This window comes from Neomonachus schauinslandi, chromosome 16 (genome assembly GCF_002201575.2).
Source record: "Neomonachus schauinslandi chromosome 16, ASM220157v2, whole genome shotgun sequence".
Classification (NCBI taxonomy): domain Eukaryota; kingdom Metazoa; phylum Chordata; class Mammalia; order Carnivora; family Phocidae; genus Neomonachus; species Neomonachus schauinslandi.
The window spans coordinates 29,200,999-29,222,674 of record NC_058418.1 but is presented as its reverse complement, the minus strand read 5'-3'; the positions used below and the strand labels follow the sequence as shown (position 1 = coordinate 29,222,674).

General features: G+C 35.2%; 1 protein-coding gene across 3 annotated transcripts in view; it reads right to left on the bottom strand.

Moving 5' to 3' along the window:
• The window catches only part of CHD9 (chromodomain helicase DNA binding protein 9), a 167,728-nt gene that overhangs the window by 93,024 nt on the left and 53,028 nt on the right, over nucleotides 1-21,676 (bottom strand). For 2 of the 3 annotated variants that reach the window (XM_044922305.1, XM_044922306.1), the window contains exons 1-2: nucleotides 10,359-10,388; nucleotides 8,950-9,281 (exon numbers count right to left, since the gene is read on the bottom strand). In XM_044922305.1, the coding sequence (XP_044778240.1) occupies nucleotides 8,950-9,281; nucleotides 10,359-10,388 (362 nt within the window). Of the gene's footprint in view, nucleotides 1-8,949; nucleotides 9,282-10,358; nucleotides 10,389-21,676 lie in introns of those variants that run through there. The other variant, XM_044922304.1, reaches the window with a different exon arrangement.

Here is a 21,676-nt window from a genome sequence, read left to right as displayed (position 1 = left end):
CTAAGTAAAATTAGGTAGTAGAAATATATATTGGATTCACTCTGCCATTTGCTCAGACATTTTTATAAATATTGCTTGAATCTCTAGAGAAGAAATACTAGTAAGTGCTGCCCTATCAATCTCAGATACCTACCCTTTTTAGTGGAGGAGGGTAAGTCCTAGTAAAAACATTGCCCGTAATACCTTAGGATAAACCTTCATTATATTAATTATTTGAAAATGTTCTTCAAAACAAAAAAGGACCTTTTAAATTGTGTTTTCCATATATTCTGTATTTTCTTCCAAGGTTGTTCCATAGGCCGGGAAGAGCATTATTTCATAAACTCATTAGCCATTCTTAACCTATGCAAAAATCTTTTTAAATTAACCATTCTTAACCTACGCAAAAATCTCTTTTAAATCCTAACTTTGTAAGAGATATTTCATATATGGTAGTTTGCTATTAAACCTTACAAAGTCCAAAATATTTACACATGCCCTTTCTGTTAAAAAACGGTACATTTCCATGGTAGGAAAAAGGTGATTCTAAAACATTAAGTCATGCTTGACTGACATATTTCTCAGTAAAATACAGACATATTTTAAGATTTAAAAACTAGGGTTACTTACACAGAACACTGATTCTTGGAAACAATGAAGTCATACTGGTTTATTGTAAAGTTCTAAAATGGCACATGGGTGAAACTACAAAGGGGAACAAAGATTAGGTTGGTATTGATGAGTGATTCCTAAATGTGTGAGAGGAAGGCTTCATTAGAAGGCTGTCTGTTAAAAATAAGGATTCCTAATCGGAAAATATCAGAAAAACCCAAACTGAGAGACATTCTACAAAATCACTGGCCAGTATGCTTCAAAACTGAAAACATTACAAAAGACAGAGACTAAGGAATTATCCCAAATTGGAGGAGTGTAAGGAGAGATGACAACACAATGGAATGTAGGATCCTGGCCCAAAAATGGAACTACTAACAAAATTTGTATGAGGTTTCTAAGTTAATAGAATTGTACTAGTTAGTGCTCTTTTCTGGGTTTGATAATCGTGCTTTGGTTATATAAGATGTTAACATTTGAGGAAGCTAAGTGAAGAGTCTAAAGGAACTCTGACCTATTTTTGCAAGTCTGAGATTAGTTCAAAGTAAAAAGTAAAAAAAAAAAAAAATAATAATAATAATACAGATTTGTAGGTCCCAACCCCAGGCTTCTGATCTAGTTAAGTGGGACTCCAATCAGACTTTTAAAAAATTCCCTAAAAGATTCTGATGTTCCACCAGGTTTGGGAACCACTGGTTCAGAGTTATTATCATAGAAAACTCAAACAAATATTCAGGATAATAAAATGATTTTATATTTATAGAGCACTTAAAACACACCAAAGTGCTTTCGCTTACGATATCTCAGTTGATCCTGAGAAAAACTCTGAGATAGATAAGGTGCTAGTCCCACAATATACTAATAGGGAAGCTTTAGCTCCAAAAGGTGAAATAAAAGCCTGAGTCACAAGTTTAGTAAAAGACAATAAAGGTCTCTTTATTCCTAGTCTACTATTCCCAACATCTTACTGATTTTAAAATAAAATGACACTATATTTCAACTAATCAGTACTTAATGTCAATAAATATATATAGTTTAATGGATACAGAGAAATATGAAACTATTATTATCTTTTAGTAAATTATTAAGGTTAAAGTTTATCTGATTTTCTAACAACCAGAAATCTCTACTACCTGTATAAATGACAAACATTTGCCATAAATATTATGTGAGAGAAATCAGATGATCCGAAAGTAGAAAAAATAAAATGAAATCAGTTAAGTAAAATACCCAATTTCCAAAGAGCATTCCATTCTTCCAACACAGATCACAAAGAGTCTACTATATGAATTCTAAAATATAATATCATTATAAATGAAACTAAAAGTTCATTATAGATACATTCTTCGCGTTGGTGGTATAGTGGTGAGCATAGCTGCCTTCCATTATAGATACATTCTTCAAATAAACTGACAGTTTGCTATTCTTAGAAATATCACCAAAGTAAAGTGCAAAATACAGAATACATGAATAATAAGGGCTTTTTGCAAGGTTTGTTTTTAAAACATTAAAGGGATCTGTTATCAATGTTAGCAAATTGCAGCAACAAGTAAAAGAACTAAATATCAAAACATAGCTTGTTTCAGACAGCAAAGGGCAATTTCAAACTAAGTATAAATTTGAAATATTATTTCATTTGCACTAGGAAACCTCAGTGTTTATACCTGACATCTATATTTGATTTTCAGATGTAATTTATGCACTCATCTGAATCCTACCCACATGTTTATTAGTAGAGGCTGAGTAACAAGCTGCATTCTACACAATGTCAATCTGTAATTGCCCCCTGTTGATTCTCTCATTGCAATAATTGGACAAACAATGACTCTTGCCCAATTAGTCCATTTGTTGTAATTAATGCATCCAATTCATCATAAGTGAAGGAAACAAGCAAAAATACTATTTCACATTATAATGTTTTTCTTTGTAAGCCAAGTGAAAGACACTGCAGCTATTTTTAAAGTCATAAAATAGAAACTTTTTCTTAAAAAAAGAAAAACTTTTAACCTGGTGAAATTTCTCCATTTTAAGGGTCAACTCAAGACTCCAGCTTAAACTCCTCTGGGAAAAGCAAGTTTTATTTTTTATTTTTTTAAAGATTTTATTTATTTATTTGACAGAGAGAGACACAGTGAGAGACAGAACACAAGCAGGGGGAGTGGGAGAGGGAGAAGAAGGCCCCCCGCCAAGCAGGGAGACTGATGCGGGGTTCGATCCCATCATGACCCGAGCAGAAGGCAGTCGCTTAATGACTGAGCCACCCAGGCGCCCCGGAAAAGCAAGTTTTAAAAAAGTGTTCTTTATTTTAGTTAATCCTGCAGTTTGTGAAAGTAACATTGTCTTGTATGCTCTTGGTAACTTGGACTATAAATTACTTCCTGTTTAAGGACGGATAGGATTTTTTAAAAAAGTTGAATCACTGAGTTGTTTCAATACAAGTATTAGCTAAGTATTAATAATCATAGTCAATATATTGACATATTCTTTTTTTTTTTTTTAAAGATTTTATTTATTCATTTGACAGAGAGAGACATAGCAAGAGAGGGAACACAAGCAGGGGGAGTAGGAGAGAGAGAAGCAGGCTTCCCCGCGGAGCAGGGAGCCCGATGTGGGGCTTGATCCCAGGGTCCTGGGATCACGACCTGAGCCTAAGGCAGACCCTTAATAACTGAGCCACCCAGGCGCCCGACATATTCTTATTCTTAAAAAATACTTCTTTTTTAAAAGACAAAAGGGTGTTTATGTTGAAAAATACTGACAGAGTAGGAGCATTAAATCAAAAACTTTACTTCAGTGGCTCTAAGATACATATTTTCCCCATATTATTAACATCTATGAAATCGAGATTCATTTAATAATCAAACACATGCCATAGTTTTAACTGGCAATATTTTTTTTCTTTCTTACACATAAAATAATGGTGTGCCTTATAATCAATGCCATCTTAGATTCAATGAAATACATACAACACATTGCTAATGACAGACCTTACTAATACATTTTATGTAAAGGTATACTTCTTAAAAATGGAACTGCAAATCTTCATTGAATTCATAACAAATAATGCACGCTGTATCAATTCTTTCTGCAGATGAATGTGTTTCAGATTTTCACTGAGTTTAAGTTTAGATCTAAGGAGTGAAATCAATAAACTTTTTACCTGCCTGGCATTTAAAAATTACAGAACCTCTATAGACTACTAATGGCATATGATTAATAATTTTAAAAATATAATAAATTTATATCATACATTTTTTCCAGGTTTTTTTTTTTTTGGTCATATGACAAGAAACAATTAATTAATATATTTATATTTTATCCAGATATTAAATTCTTACTATTCTGAATACATGCAAACAGGGTCTCATTTGTCACTTTATTAATAACATGGACTATGAAATGATAATTCTCAATTTCTGATGATTCATATTTTCCCTCAGATTTTGTTAATTCATTTTTTCCTTATATATTTTATTATTTAGATGTAAATGTATCTCTACAGACATGCATATGGACAAGCTTACATGTTAGTTTTATTTAAAAAATACACATACATATATGTATATATATGATGCAAGGTAATTAATTAATGTTATTTTCCTTCTTCCTTTCTGCGGTCTCAAACTATAGCAAAAAAGGGCACAATATAATTTCAAAATTTAATTATGTTTTATTGTTTTTCTTTATAATATAACATCTTTAATTTCTTTCTTTTTTTTTTTTTTTTTTAAAGATTTTATTCATTTATTCATCAGAGAGAGAGAGAGAGTGCGCGTGCACAGGGGGAACGGCAGGCAGAGGGAGAAGCAGGCTCCCAGCTGAGCAAGGAGCCTGATGCAGAACTTGATCCCAGGCCCCTGGAATCATGACCTGAGAGGAAGGCAGACGCCTAACCGACTGAGCCACCCAGGCATCCCAACGTCCTTAATTTCTACTTGAATTTGATAAATATTTCCTAATTTAGAGTTTTCTGCTTTTACTCAAGAGAACAGCTATTTCTAGCCACTTGATATCTAGCACACAGAAAGAATAATTATGAATAACACAAAAAAGAAAATAAGTTTAATCATGAAGGACTGATTAAATCTGTAGGGCCATAAAACATTTTTAAGTATCAAAATCATTCTACCTATGCCAGTCCAATAATCTGTAACACACAGAAGTAAATTCTAATTGACAACATGGACACATAATTTAAATGTTAAAGTTATAAACCATAAATTTAAAAATGCTCCAATTAAATCATGTGATATTCTACTATATAATCAAATCACACATAGAACCGTAAGAAAATTCTACTTGAAGTCTTAGAATGAATTTATTTGAGAATCTAACTCTCTACTATACTAAACCATTAGCTATGTCCCTGAGGTTTCAGTGAAGGATTAGCTTGCCATTTCTGTTTTTGATTTAACAAATCAAATCCAACCATTTGGTAACATTTAATATTTAATCTACTCATTCATTCATTTCACAAAATTCATTCCATTCCATTCATGGAGCATCTATTATGTACCTATTATTACTAAAGAAATATATGCTATTCTAGTTGAAAGGCAGCTTGTTAGAACCTGACTGCCAAGATCATGACCAACATTAAAGCAGCAAAAGGCTGTTTCCCTACCTCACTATTTTATACCTGCCATTTCCATTTCAACTCACCACCTTCCACTTAACCGTGGTCAACCCTTTCAAACAAAATTTACCTCTCCTAAATCCTACCCTAGCTACCTGATAAACAGAAGCATGCTCATATGAAAAAAGCCATTAATAAGTTAACCTATTACCCCTCTTAACAATTAGCAACTGTTTTTGTTTGATTTTTTTAAGTAGATGTGCTACCAAAGTGAGCACTGTTAGCCTTTTTTTTTTTTTTTTAAAGATTTTATTTATTTATTTGAGAGAGAGAGAATGAGAGACAGACAGCATGAGAGGGAGGAGGGTCAGAGGGAGAAGCAGACTCCCCCACTGAGCAGGGAGCCCGATGTGGGACTCGATCCCAGGACTCCAGGATCATGACCTGAGCCGAAGGCAGACGCTTAACCGACTGAGCCACCCAGGCGCCCTGTTAGCCTAACTTTTTTAACTGGTCTTATTTAGGAACAGAGCCTTAATGGAAAGAGAACCTAGGCAGATGAGTGAAAGTTTAGGCTTGAAGAAAGGGGCGTGGCTCCTGGCCGCAGCCCTTTCCCTAAATAGCTACATGCTATTTATGTTTTCAGAAAATAATGACGGACATTTATTAAATTCCGGGTACTGCTCCATATGCTTTAAATGCTATTAAATCATTTCATCCCCAAAATAACACCATGAGGCAAGTACTATCATTATCCCCTTTCTACACAGGAAGAAATTAAAGCTTGGAGGTTAAGTATTTGTCCAGGGTCACACTGCTTGTAGGTGACAAAACTGGGATTTGAACAAATACTCTTGGCTCCAAAGCCAAAGAACTTAAGCAAACTAGCACACTGTGTGCCGACATAACTCAGAGAGGTGGAAAGATGAAATGAGACTGTACACAAGTGCTCTGAAAGGGGCCCTTTTTTCCTTGTATTTTTTAAAAAATTAATCTACAAGAGTAGCAGAAATGATAAAAAGGTTTCAAGCACACTGGCAAGCAGAAGCAGTACTAGTTTTCTTCTCTCTAGACTGTATCAAATCACATGTGTGGGTGAAATGAACACCAACTCTGACTGTACATCAACCATAACTTACTGTTTACAAATTTAGCTACTCTCAAAATTTCTATTTCTCACTGCTGGTGGTTAAACTCTAGCATACGTTTCCTTCAACTTTCTCTGGTATCTGTCCTTTGATGGTGGCAATAATCCAACTCTTCTCAAACTAGCAGAAAAATAAAACTTTCAAAAGAAAACGTTTAATATATCATAAAATGCTGTTAATTAAAATTATGCAACTAAACTTAACTATTTAAATGACTTCAGGGGTCCCTGGGTGGCTCAGTTGGTTAAGCGTCTGCCTTCGGCTCAGGTCATGATCCCAGGGTCCTGGGATCAAGCCCCGCATCGGGCTCCCTGCTCAGTGGGAACCCTGCTTCTCCTTCTCCCACTCCCCTTGCTTGTGTTCCCTCTCTCGCTGTGTCTCTCTCTGTCAAATAAATAAATAAAATCTTTAAAAAATAAAAAAATGAATGACACAGAAATTAAAAACTTGTCAAATTCAAAATTTAAATATAGCAGCTTACTGGAAAGTACAGTAATATTTCAATTGACTAGTATAGGAACTCCAAGTTGTATATAAATTTCATTTCCAACTACATTTTTTCCTCCAACATGACAATCTTTGTCTTTGTCTGATAAAGATGACCAAGAGGTCCTTGTTTTACTCCAACCGCTTAATAACAACATAGAAGGCAAGCTTCCATTTTACTTTACTTGGCTGCAACTTAAAAATTCCTCTATCAAAAGGATGATCTTATAATCTCAACAAAGTTTTCTCTAGCAACTGCTCAGTGTCTTGCCATGTATTTATCTTTCCAATACAATTTTCACCTGTTTTCTCAAGAATGCTCTCTCTAAAAACAACTACTAAATTGATCAACACTGTGCAATATTAAGATCATTTATTAATAATCTACCTACTTCTTTTTTTTTTTTTTTTAAGATTTATTTATTTATTTGAGAGAGCGAGAATGAGAGAGTACATGAGAGGGGGGAGGGTCAGAGGGAGAAGCAGGCTCCTCGCTGAGCAGGGAGCCCGATGCGGGACTCGATCCCGGGATTCCAGGATCATGACCTGAGCCGAAGGCAGTTGCTTAACCAACTGAGCCACCCAGGCGCCCAATAATCTACCTACTTCTAACAAAAATATAAATATCACAGAATAAGTCAGACACTCTACTGCAATATATTACTACTCCCTACCATATGCACGTTTCAAAAATCCACGTTTCTCTCTATTATGATTATTTCTAATTTCCCCTTATGTACATTGTTTTTCTAGAAACAGATTCATTTCTGGTATCTTTTGCCTCTACCTATTTCCTCCCAAATTTAAACTTATTGTAACTTTTGAAGTTTCTCTACCAGTTTCTCTTGGTTTGTGCATTATTTTTTTAATGCCCTTCCAAATGGTACAACACTTTACCTATGTCTCTGTGTAAGTTAAAACTGGAAAACTTTAATTATACTAACTCTTAATACATTAAAGGATTAAATATGGGATTTCCTAATTAAAACTAGACATAATATTGGAAAAATAAGATACCTTCATGCCAAAACCTTTAAATAAAGGAGCAGAAATTTAACTTTCAAATTTCGTTTTTGCTGTCTGCAAATAAAATGTAAAAATCACAAACATTAGTCACTGCTCTATTATGGCAAGAGAGCCCATGTTATTTAATGGTTTGGATTGAAAGGCATCAGGACATGACAATATAATTCAGTTTGGTGACTGCATTTAAAATGCTGAGAATTAATTTGTGTTACAAATTTGTATTAGTTCTAAATATCTATATAATGTATCAATTATTTCTTAAGCAAATGAAGATTTTCATAATAAAGAAATTTTTTACTGTGTACTTTGTGTGGAAAAAAAAGAAAAAAGCCTGCAAAAATGGCCAAATATTCCTGTAAAAAAAAAAATTCCAAACTGTTGGCCTTCGGTTATTTTTACCCTGGCATGCAAAAATTTAAATATAATACAAATATTAACATTTATTTTATTTTGTTTTTTGAAAATATATCAGATGAGTAGTCATATAAAAACACCAAGGATTAACATACCCCTCTAGAGCAATTCCTTGGCCTTATAATTCTCTTGGAGCATTAATCCTCACCTGGCCTCTTTATTACATAAAGTAAATCAGAAAGACAGTGAGGGGAGTAGACCAGTCAGAGGTTAGAACTGCTCATCGTTGATTTAAATGGTCTTAGTTTTCTTGTCATTCCATTTAGTCCACAGTTGTGGGTTTATGAGAAAGGACTGTATCTCACATTTCCAAATTATAAGGTGCCCAATGAAGTACAACTAAGAGGTAAAGAAATCTTGTAGAAGATTTCAATGCACTTTCTGTAAAGAAAGTGAATTTGGAACTGGCACAGCAATGGGTTTGGTTTTGTTTTCCTTTTTCTGTTTTATGTATGACATATTTTCCTAATTTAAATTCCTTTTACTAATATTAATATACAAAAAGCTATGTTCACAGAATTGTAAAATGTAGTAAATCTTGGAATATTCCCCAATTCATTCAAAAAAAGAAATAAGGTACACATAGCATCTAACAACTTAAAACTTCAAAGTGGGAGTAAATACATAAAATCAAAAGTAAAAGATGAGACAGACTGCACTCTGACAAAAAAATTCAAAGGAATTAAATTTAATTCTTAACCAACTTACCCAATTTTTGTCTTCTCTTTTAACTTAGAACAAGTTTTTGGTTTTTTGCTCTCTTTGTCCTTTGGCTTGGATTTCATCCGTCTACCTTTCTTTTCCTCTTTTCCTTCAACTGAAGCACTAGGGAAGTTTTCAGGACTCATTACTCGTGGAATATTGCGTTCCCCACGTTCCTTTGCTTTTGCTATGGCCTCTGATATTATCCGATTAGCCTTTTCTTGCTTGCTTTCTGATTCCACTTTTTTTCTCTGCTTCTTCTCAGACATGATCCTCACCTGGGTATTCTGCAACTTAGTATATGTCCCAGAACCATCACTCTTCTTGGAAGATGGAGGCTAGAGAAATCAGAATACTTTTTACACAACGTATCAAAGTACATCTGAACAATTAACATAAATATACGAACATTTAAGATTATGCTTAAAGTAAAATATGTGAACCAGTATGTGAGTGCTACAAACAAATTTAAAATTAAAACAGTGTGTTGATCTAGAAATTAGTGTAGGTATAAAATAAAAAGCTCAACTACTGCTTTTAAAAATGAAGGTTTTTCCACACAAATACTCTGTGCATTTGAAATAAGTCTTTTCTTTCCTCCTCACTCCAGAACTCTGAAAATTAATAAATTTAAAATAGCAATTTTAATTTAGAATTGACTACTCCTTAGTTTATTATAATTTTTAGAAATATAAAGCTTCTCTTTACAAGAAATTAGAACTAGAACCTGAAATCATTTAAATCATTTTTTAATGTGCAATCTATGCAGCAACATAGCTAGTTAGTAAAGAGACATTCCCATACTTAAAATTAGAGAAAGTTTTAGTTTTTCCGTGAAAGAGTTAAATGTGAATTTTTTTCTTTCTGTATCATAATTATTTTGCTCAAGCAATTCTGAAAAAAACCCCAAGTTTTACAGTTTTACGTTAAAATTATTAATATTTTAGCAAGATCACAGGAAGCAGATCAACAGCATTTAAAAAAAAAAAAAAATCTTCTCCAAACACGTATTCATCCACATATACTCAGATCACAGTTTTGTTATGTTCTTACCCGTAAACATGCCTCTGACTATAGCAAAGGAAAAAACCACCAGGAATTTCCACACACATTTTCATGCTGATTCCAGTGTGCTTCACTGGATATCTTTTCTATACCTGCCTCATCAAAGGCTTCATAGCAGTGCTGGAGCACTGGGAAAGGAAGGGGGGTTTGGAACGCTCACTAAAATGCCACCTTAAGGCCTACAGGCTATAACAAATAACCAAGACTCGAGGAAAACAGCAACAAGCTCAAGATGGCGATGCAGTACGACTCCCGCCGCAGCAGCCAGTAATAAGGAAGGTTATTCAATCCCATTAGCCTTTTAGCCCAAAGAACCCCTCCTCCTCCCACTCATTCAGGCTTTCACTTACCCTTCCTCTTGGCCTCTTCACTGAAGACATTTTTGGCGTCAGACAAAGGCTTGCCCTCTGCTTTTTCACCACCCCAGGCAGTGCTCAAGAAAAAAGCATTGAAAGAAGATTCCTAAATGGCCTATTTAGCAAGCTGCAACCAAGAGATGCACAACCCTCCACAAACACACATTGTGATTTATCAACACATTTCTGCCTTGGCAAGTTTATAGCCACTGTTCATCCTATTTAGATATGAAAAAGGCTGTAAACCCCTCCTAAAAAGCTGAGTTTCCTCAATAGCTGTAAGCAGATAGCCAGATTCCAACAAAGCACAGAAAGAAATGAATGCACAAAGCATCAAAATGCATCAGCATGAATATTAGAGATGTCGTTAAAAATACTGACTCCTTCTGCGGAAGTAGGCCAGCAGATGGTGCTACCAGTTATTATTCCATTAGACTCTGCAATTTAACCCCCGATGGACTGTTCTTCCCTCCATGTAACACATTAACTCTAGCTCTGCCACTTCCTGCAGTCAAGTTTTTTAAAAATACACCTAAAACCTGATTTTAAGAGCTCATATGCAAACTAAAACCGTGGTGAAATGGCTTTACGTAGCTATCGATATTAATAAACAAAATCCGATGCAGTTTTTACCGGGGAAAAATACTTTTCTCCAGGATACCATAAAATACTGGAAGTAGGAAAATAGCCGACGAGGAGCAAAGGGTTAAAAGAGCAGGTCATGCAAATGAACACAGAACAAGTGACTTCTCTTTAAGAAATTAGGTAACTTCTCTTCTGATTCTCCTAACAAAAAGCTAACAATATTATTTTTAAGACGGAGTAATGAAGCCATTTCATTTAAATTCTAAAGAGAAGTTTAAGATTTCGATAAGAACACAGGAGAGCTGCCTGTATGCCCACAAAGAATAAATAACGACACTTACATTTTTTCCTTATTTAAACCTGGAGAAAGACATTAATTTATTTTTCTAACAGAAAAAACTCACAAAACCTTCCTGACCTTTACCCTTCATGTTCTATTTTAACTGAACTATGGAGTTTTTCAGATAAAATTTTAGTTTCAGTTCCTTGCTAAAAATAAATAACAAGTCTTCATCATCAACTTTTCTTTCTATAAAAATTGAGACTATTTTAATAAGCAATGCCCTACCATACCTAAAACAAAATTTTCACAGCTTCAAAATTCAAGTTTACTTCTTTCATTAATACCATTTTTTCAGTTGGTCCTGGCAAGTTATCTGATATTTCTACCAAAGAACGTTTTTTGTTTCTTTCCTTTTAAGTACCGAAGGTCTCAAAATGGAGCAACGTTATATGACCAATGTCCAGGAAAGCCCAATGTGGACAGCAGGGGAAGAAATTAAAGTTTAGAGAACCACTAATGGCAAGGAAAGGATCTGACTGCCCTGCTGTTTTCTTTCAATATCCTTAACTCACTGACATTATCCTCAGAACCTAGGATGATTTCCAAAATATCTCACTTCTCCTGTTAAAGCTTTTCAATAGATTCTATTACTTGACTCAAAATCCCAATTATTTAACAATAAATCTTAATAGTAGACAACAGTAACAAAATCCATGGTCAAATATTTCTTCCGCTATTAGAAGACAGTATTTTAAAATTATATTCCCACAGAACATCAATATCAAGGTGTTGTAACTAAACATTTTTAATGTAGGTCATTTCCCAATTTACACATATACCACAAACTTACAAAAGGGTAGTTGATATGCTTTTTTCAATGCTACTGTCTTTCTCTTTTACCTTATATAAGCACTCATCGAATTGTCAAGTCTACTTAATTGTATCTTGTTCTATTTTCCTCCCCATCCCACAGCCCCTGCTGTATCAACTTCCCACTTATTATGGCTACACTGTAGTTATACAGAAAAATATCTTTCTTATCTGTAGGAAATATATATTAAAGTCTTTGGTGGTGATGAAACATCAGGTCTGCAATCTACTCTCCAATTCTTTACAAAGTGAAAGAATTTCTTTGTACTTCACTTGTGATTTTTCTCTAAGTTTGTCATAGTTTCAAAATATTTTTTTTAAACACAAGTTGTTTAAAAATCAAATATAAAGGCAAAGGTCATACTCCCCCAAAATGGTAACTATATGGTAAATGACAAAAACAATACAAAAAGAAGGCATATATATTAATATCATATCTAAATTTTTATAAGACAAAGAAGTCATAGCAAAACATAAAGATGATCTCATATGTGATATATTAATTATGTTGATAGTAACTGAAAGGAATATATGGAAGACCCGGCATATCATATTTCATTATGGGGGAAACTCAAAGATTTATGGTATGAGTGTTTTTCAAACCACAGGTCATGACCTTATAGCAACTCATGATACAAATTTAGTGGGTCCACATCACTAAAAAAAAAAAATGAAATAGAACAGCATGAAAAAGTATGGTCTCTAGCTTTTATGAATGCTATGTGTTAAAAAATTAAAAAGTTTTCATACCTTCATGAGAGAAAGAAGCAAAGAGATTTGTTCAAGAAATTAGAGGTGTTAAAATCTGAGGGTGAAGTCAGATCTCTCTTGGTGGAATGATTTTCCCACATACTCACCCAACCCACACTGGGAATCTGTCCATTTCAAATATTTCAATTGTATACAAATAATTTAGACCATTGAATTACCAGTGTGTGGACAGGAATGGAAATGATAAATTTCCAAAAAGAAGGGGAGAATAATCACATGGCTGCTATACATGTACAATAGAATACAGTCTCCTCTATTGGGGAATGTTCTATTTCACATATTTTTAACTAATTAATTAACTAATTTATTTATTTATTAGAGAGAGAGAGAGAGAGCGAGCAAGCACAAGAAGGGGGAGGGGCAGAGGTAGAGGGAGAAGCAGACTCGACTTGGGGCTCAATCCCAGGATCCTGGGATTGTGACCTGAGCCAAAGGCAGATGCTTAACTGACTGAGCCATCCAGGTGCCCCTATTTCATATATTTTTAAAGTAATATAAAAGAATAAAAGGTCTCAAATAAGAAAACAGATACAATTTCTCAGTAAGAATAAAACACAGAACAGGAGTGCCTGGGTGGCTCAGTCGTTAAGCGTCTGCCTTCAGCTCAGGTCATGATCCCTGGGATCGAGCCCCGCATCGGGCTCCCTGCTCCATGGGAGGCCTGCTTCTCCCTCTCCCACTCCCCCTGCTTGTGTTCCCTCTCTCTCTGTGTCTCTTTCTGTCAAGTAAATAAAATCTTTAAAAACAAACAAACAAACACACAGAACAAGGAATTTTCAACAACATAGGTAAAACTGCATGAGAGCTAAAAATCTTCCAACCTTTCTCAGAAGAGAGGACTGTTAGGCTTCAGGCCCAGGGCTGGAGGTGGACAGAGGCTCCAATGGAAAACAATATAAAACAGAACAGAGATAGCAAAAACCAGTGTTACTGCCTAGAGAGACAATGCAGAAATAACAGAAGAGAACCAACAGGGAAACCCCAAAACACTAAGTTCAAGGAACTAGCAGATGAAGAGGAGTTAATGAAGGAAAACAAAGAGAAACTACAAGAATGGTAGTTCTATACCAAAAAAATAATTTCAGCAAACAAGTGGTGTCATGGAAGCCAAGAGGAGTTAAAAATTCTGCAGTCAAAAGGAAAGTAAATATAGTAATTTGATATTATAAATATAACTTACAAGGCATTTTAGTTCTTTTAAATTTTTTATAGTAAGTCGGGTGTGCTAGTTTTTAACCTCTTTATTTTAAGGGAAGTTAAGTATTATTTACTTAAATATTCATAAAAAAAACCAACCTTCTAAAAACAATAAATTTATAGTTAATCTTCGCAATATGTGTCAAATATTAATGTGGTGACTTCTTTTGGTTTTTATTTATTGCATAGAACATTTTTTCCACAAGCTACCAATAAAGACCTGCTTTTAAAGAGAAAAGAAGGGGAAAAATTGACCCAAGAGCAAATTATAATGTCAAAGTCTTTTTCTGAGTTTTACCCCTAGATCTATTTTCAGAGTTTTTGATGGAAGCAAAGCAATTATTTTACTTTGCTTTCTTCACATCTGTGAAGTGCCATGTTCACAAACTAAAAGGCCTACTCTCATCTTGTGACTTGTACTAGTACCCAGGTCTCCATTTTTAGCTAACCATGACATTCCTTTCTTTTTTTAGTGTCATAAATCTTGAATTTTACATTGATAAGGTAATACTATTAAAAGTATTGCCCTTATTTTAAATCCACATAGCAATTCAGGCAAACAGTACATATTCACAAAAGCTATATTTTTCTGGGCACCTGGGTGGCTCAGTCGTTAAGCGTCTGCCTTCGGCTCAGGTCATGATCCCAGGGTTCTGGGATTGAGCCCCACATCGGGCTCCCTGCTCCATGGGAAGCCTGCTTCTCCCTCTCCTGCTCCCCCTGCTTGTGTTCCCTCTCTCGCTGTGTATCTCTCTGTCAAATAAGTAAAAATCTTAAAAAAAAAAAAAGCTGTATTTTTCTAAATACAAATTTGTTTTATGACTTATAGGAAATACAGAGAGAGGGGACCGTGTTAGAGGATATCACGGGGGTGTAATCAGCAAAATCCAGAATGTAGAAAACTCTACAAATGACTCAGTCTCTTCAACAAAGGAACAAAACAAAGATATTTAAGACTAAATGATAAAAAAGAAAAAAAAAAGAGACACTTAAAATACATATCAACCAAATATAATGAGTAGCCCTTGTTTTGACAGAGACCTGAAAAAAATCAATTGTAAAAATATATTAAACTACTAGGGAATTTTAACTTTGACCAGATATTTGATTATGAAGGAATTATAATTATTTTTTAGGGATAAAACTGATTATGTAGTGGTGTTTTAAAGACAAAAATATTTGTCTTTTAGATATGTAAGTTGAAATATTTATAGATGAAGTGGTATGACTGAGATGAGCTTCAAAATAATCCATGGAGGGGGCCCCTGCGTGGCTCAGTCGGTTAAGTGTCCAACTCTTGATTTCGGCTCAGGTCATGATCTCAGGGATGGAGCTCCACATGGGGCTTCATGCTCAACAGGGAGTCTGCTTGAGATTCTCTCTCTCCCTTTCCCTCTGCCCCTCTCCCTACTCACTCTCTTTCAAATAAATAAAACCTTAAAAAAAAATCCATGGAGGAGGTGGGAATCATAATTAGAGGCTCATATAGATGAAACAGTGCCTATAGCTAACTGATGGCTATTGTAGTTGGGTGATGCATAATCTACTTGGGTGTACACTTGAAATGTTGCAAAGAAACTTAAAAAGTTATATTCTGGGAATAACAAGTAGCTTGGCATAACGAGAAAAGGTGCATGTAGAAGAATGATAAGCAACAAGGACTGAAAGGTAATGGGTTCGATTATCAAAAGTGTTATAAATTATGCTAAAATATCTGGACTTTATGCTGAAGGAATGAGGGAATCAATAAATGATTACATAAAGAGAAGGGTATCCAATTTTTAGCTTTAGGGTTGCTAAGTGGTTTCAATAAAAATACCTGAACACTTGATAAAAATTTGTATTTAATTTTTGAAAACTTTTATTTATAAAAGGCCATACAGGATATGAAAACAAGTAATATTTAACCTTTTATGTTAGCGTGTGTTGCTTTTTCAATGTTGTATTGTTTAAAAGTTCATCTTCTGCTTCCAGATACATTGAAAGTATGTTTTAAAAACATCAAACCACAAAACCTCACAAAGTTCACTACTTACTTGACAACATTAAATATACTGCATTCATCAGTCTATAAATTAGCCATGACACTACAAGCTTTGCTCAGCATAATGTCATGATTTAGGGAATAGGCTCTGGAGTCAGCCAGCCCCCGGTTCTAGTCCCAGTTTTATCATTTATTTGGGCCTCAGATTCCTCATCTGTAAAATGGAGATATAATAGTATCTACCGCGTGATACCAGGGCTGTAGCGAGGCCCAGCAGAAAATGTGCTTACTGTGGGTCTGGCCAACAAACACTCAGAGATGCTAGGTATTACTACTGTTGCTGTGATGTGACGCTGTGCCCACCTCAGGGATCGTCCGTATCAGGGGTATATTATGTCAGTATACCTTATCACTTACTAGGGAGGACTCTGATTGCTTGGTTAAAGTGGTGTCTACCACGATTCTCTACTATAAAGCTCTCCTTTTATACTTAGTATCTTATGAGACGAAACAGATATCTTGTTTCTCATATACATTTGCCCGGTAATTTTAGCGCGCGTTGGTGGTTCTTGCCTGTAACAACCGTTGCGGTATTTGCCTAACGCAAATCTTCTATTCCTGTCATTCCTCCCACATTTTCAATTGGAATTCTGTAAGTAAAGCTCTCTCTTCTCCCTGTTTGCTTATTCATTCATTCAACTATTTATATATAGCATATACGATACTATATATAGTATGGACTCATGCATATTTATTTTATTCTATGGGTTATAATCTGGTACTAGGATTATTTACTGGTTGTTCAAACTGTCCCAGCTTTGGCCATTTAGAATACATATGGCCACTGCCAGATAACAATTCAAAATATCACACCAATAAAAAAATTAAAATATTATAGATAAATATCACTTTGGCAAATAATACTAACTTCCCATAGCACCTTTTCTAAAATGCTTCTTAGGGGAAAAAATGAGAAAAAAAAAAAGGTTTTTCTTTTTAAAGTTAATTTATTTAAGGAATTTCTATAACCAATGTGGGGCGTGAACTCAGGACCCTGAGATCAAGAGCCACATGCTCTTCTGATTGAACCAGACGGCACCCCAAAAAGAATTTTTTTTTAAAGACTTCTTGAATATATTAATTCACGATATTCCTATGTGGTTAAAAATAAAATCAAATATTACTTCTAACTGCAGGTGAAAGAGGTCAAGCACAGATGGGACAAGTACATGTCTATCACACTGGAACAACTGTAGAGTTAACTCTTTTTTTTTTTTTTTTTTTAAAGATTTTATTTATTTATTTGACACACAGAGAGAAAGCACAAGTAGCAGAGAGGCAGGCAGAGAGAGAGGCAGAAGCAGGCTCTCCACTGAGCAGGGAGCCCGATGCGGGACTCGATCCTGGGACTCCAGGATCATGACCTGAGCCGAAGGCAGTCGCTTAACCAACTGAGCCACCCAGGCGCCCCTGTAGAGTTAACTCTTAAAAAAAAAAATCACTTTGCGGGGCACCTGGGTGGCTCAGTCGTTAAGCGTCTGCCTTCGGCTCAGGTCATGATCCCAGGGTCCTGGGATCGAGCCCCGCATCGGGCTCCCTGCTCGGCGGGAAGCCTGCTTCTCCCTCTCCCACTCCCTCTGCTTGTGTCCCCTCTCTCGCTGTGTCTCTCTCTGTCAAATAAATAAATAAAATCTTTAAAAAAAAAAAAATCACTTTGCTAAGCATTGCCTACCATTCCCACATAGTGACGATTGATTCAAAGTTCATAAAGCATTAAATTTATGGTACTCTGCTAGGAATCAGTAACCTTTCCAATTTCAAAAGCAGTTTATCAAGTCACCATCCTCAGTTCTTCCCCAGCCTGAGAGACTGGAGTGTGGTGGTGGCATTCTGACAAAACCCAAAGGTGAAGTACACTCTTACAGCCTTGACGGGGCCTGATAAAGCGGAAGGGTAACAGTGTAAGCAAATTAACCATGCAGTTACATAATTGGCTTGATAACACTAACCACCACAATCTCAATTCTTTTGGCAACGTTTCTGAATGTATTAATAAAATAAATACCAAGGAAAACGTCTCTTTCAAGTCTTTTAAAGGGGAAATTGAGAGTCATTTATGTTGAAAGACACTTAGTTTTTGTATACACTGCATTATGAAAAACCCATGTTAATTTTCAGAATTCTGAGATAATTTCTAAAAAACTATTAGAATACTCAAGTGATTATTAACAAACATAAATGACGTGAAGGGGAGTCTAATACAAATACATTTGCAATAAGGACAAAATAAGGCATTTAAACCTGATCTACAGTTGTAGGCAAAAGAAATACAATTTTATTAGATGCCGAAGAGTATCTATATACAAAAAGTCAAAAGCATTTTAAAAATCACGAAGTATACGTAATTTTGCCATATTAAAATTTCACCTTGCAGAATGCAAAGTAAGTAATGAGAGAAACTATGTCTCTGGATATAATTCTAACCACGAGAAAAAAAATTATTCGTGGAAGCAGAAGTGATGAGAACTGTATGAGAATGCTAAACAGGCCCTTCTAGGGTCTATGACAGTCTAGGCATAGCTAGTCAGTGACATTGTGTGTCACTGACTTTACAAAGGTAGAACTTTTAAAGTTAAAGAAGAAAAAGAATCATTATATGACCTGAGACTATAAAACGATGGACAGATCAGTAAGGTAGGAAATGTAGTACCTCAAGTCAGGACTCAAAAACAAAATTCCAATACTATAAGCAGAAATGATTCTAAAGGGGGGAAATTATCCCTAAAAATATTGGTTGCAGCCATTCAGATTCCAAGGAGCAGAGCACAGATATAGAACTAGTAACAACATGAGAGGCACTGATCTGTAAGAATAGTGTTGTGAAGTCCACAATGACTTAAGGTTTGATAAATGACTAAGGGCAATTAAAAATGTTCCGCTGGCTGTTTTGAACAAGAATAGCTAGGATCCTGCAGGCACTGTGTGTGAGGGTGGGATGGATGGGAAAGGAAGGGTAGGGAAGGAAGGGAAAGATGACAGAGAACATAATTCAGACAGGAATGGGTGTCATCCTGATGCTGAGTCTGAACCTACATCTTCTTTTAAGAATAGGAGGAAGCAAACCTAATCCTGTCAAGTGAGCCCTTCCAAAATTTATCCAACCGATTCTACTTCCTAGCTTGCACTGAACCCCTCCAACTGAATATTTTCAGTTTAAATTTGTGAACTGGTGCCATTTGGTCAGTCTCCTGGGCTCCTGCGGGCCTTTCATTTCAGCCTAATCTCTCTTCAGCCACCCTACCATTAGTTCTTAATTAGCCTCCCTCTTAGCGCTGACCCAAAAATGCTGATTAAAAAAAAAATCTTATGAGGCTGAATCTATAAATGGGCATGCTTGCACACATACACAAAACAACTACTTAAGTAAAAAATAAATGGTACATGCCTAAACAGCAGCTCATGTGAAAAATACCAGGGAATTTTAGCTCACTGTAAACGAAATGAGTGTATGGTGTAATGAGCTTGCCAAAAAAGCAAATTCAATCTTAGACTGCACAAACAGAAATGTGGTGTAATGAACAAGATAATTAATATACTCCAGTTTCACCAAGAGAAATGTATTCTGTCTTGGGTTTAAGAGGAACATGAGCTAGATCACTCATATAAGACATATTATTTGAGCACACACTACCTCCCAGACATTGTTACATGTGCTGGGAATAAAAGAATAAACAAGATGATGAAGTTGCTGCTCTAAGATTTTAGAGAGGGAGTGAAGAAAATAGGAAAAACATCAGGTAAAGGTAAAGGCTATGCAGAGAATGAAAACAGAATGATGTGATTAGAAGTGGTCGGGTGATCATTTTAGAGTAGATTCAGGGAAGGTCTAACTGAGGAGGCCATTTATACTGAGATCTGAATGAAAAGAAAGACTAGCCAAGCAGAGATTGGAGGAAAGATGAATCAGAAATCATCTTAAGCAGGTATGAGAAATTAGCTACAAAGCAAAATGAACAACATACTGGTTTTATGTCTTCATAAGTTTCCCTACTGAATAACATTGCTAGGCATACTATACTTCCCAGGCTGTTCATCTAGAGACTATCCCATAGAAATGGGTACTCTTGCACCTCAATTCCTCCTCAGGTATCAGGTCCTACATTTTTAAGCTGATTCCTTCTGGTAATAGGCCATTATTATTCTCAATGGTCTCATTGTTTAAGATGGTGTTTTTGAACTGTGAGCTGAAATCTCATTTTGAGTCATTAATTCAGTGAATAGTTATTAACATTCTTTATAAGTGAAGTAGACCAGTGTTTTGTAAAACGTTGATTATATCTTAATAGACATATATCCCTACAAATATACATTCCACATTATTAGACATTAGGGAAATGCAAATTCAAATCACAATGAGATACCACCCACTACACACCTATTTCCATAGGTAAGAAATAATAATAAAAAAAAAAACTAACAATACTAAGTGGTGAAGAGAATATGAAGTAACTGAAACTCTTACACACTGCTGGTGGGAATACAAAATGGTACTGCCATTTTGGAAAACTTTTTTTTTTTTTTTTTTTTTAAGATTTCATTTATTTATTTGACAGAGAGAGACACAGTGAGAGAGGGAACACAAGCAGGGGGAGCAGGAGAGGGAGAAGCAGGCTTCCCATGGAGCAGGGAGTCCGATTCGGGGCTTGATCCTTCATGACCTGAGCCGAAGGCAGACACTTAACGACTGAGCCACCCAGGCGCCCCTATTTGATTGCTTTTTATAAAGGTAAATGTAAGATCATTTAATATATGATCCCAGCAATCCCACTCTGATATATTTGCCCAAGAGAAATGGAAACATTTAGTAACACAAAAACCTGTACACAAATGTTTATAGAGTTTTTATTCATAATGCCCAAATCTGGAAACAACCCAAATGTCCTTTAGCCAGTGAATGCATTTGTTTGCAATCTTTGGCATATCTATATGATGAAGTTACTCAGTCACCTGAAAGAACACACTACTGATACGTGCAACAAAGAATACATTATGCTAAGTGGAGGAAGCCAGACTAAAGAGGCAACATGTCACATGATTCCATTTGTATGACACTCAAAAAATAAGAAGGAAAATTGATTATTGGTTGCCAGGGTCTGGGCTTGAGGGAAAGAAGGACTACAAAGAAGCATGAGAGAGTATTTGGGGGTATTATAAAATTCTCGATCTTGATTGTGGTGTAGTTACATGATGTGCTCATTTGTCACAACTCAGAGAACTGTACACTAATAAAAATGAATTTTACTGGATGTAAATTGTATCTCAATAAACCTGCATAAAAAAATGATTTATGTTCTTTAGATCTCAATTCCCATATTAAGAAGCTAATACTGCTAGTATTTACCCAAAAGAAATGAAAATATGTACACAAAAAAGACTGAAGTTCAATGTTCACAGAAGCTTTATTCATTATAGCCAAAAACTAGAAATAATCCACATGTTTATCAATAGGTAAATGGCCAAACTGTAGTATAGCCATAAAGTGGAATGCTAGTCAGCCATAAAAGGGACCAAACTACTGACTCATACAACAATGTAACTGAATCACAAATGCATTATACTGAG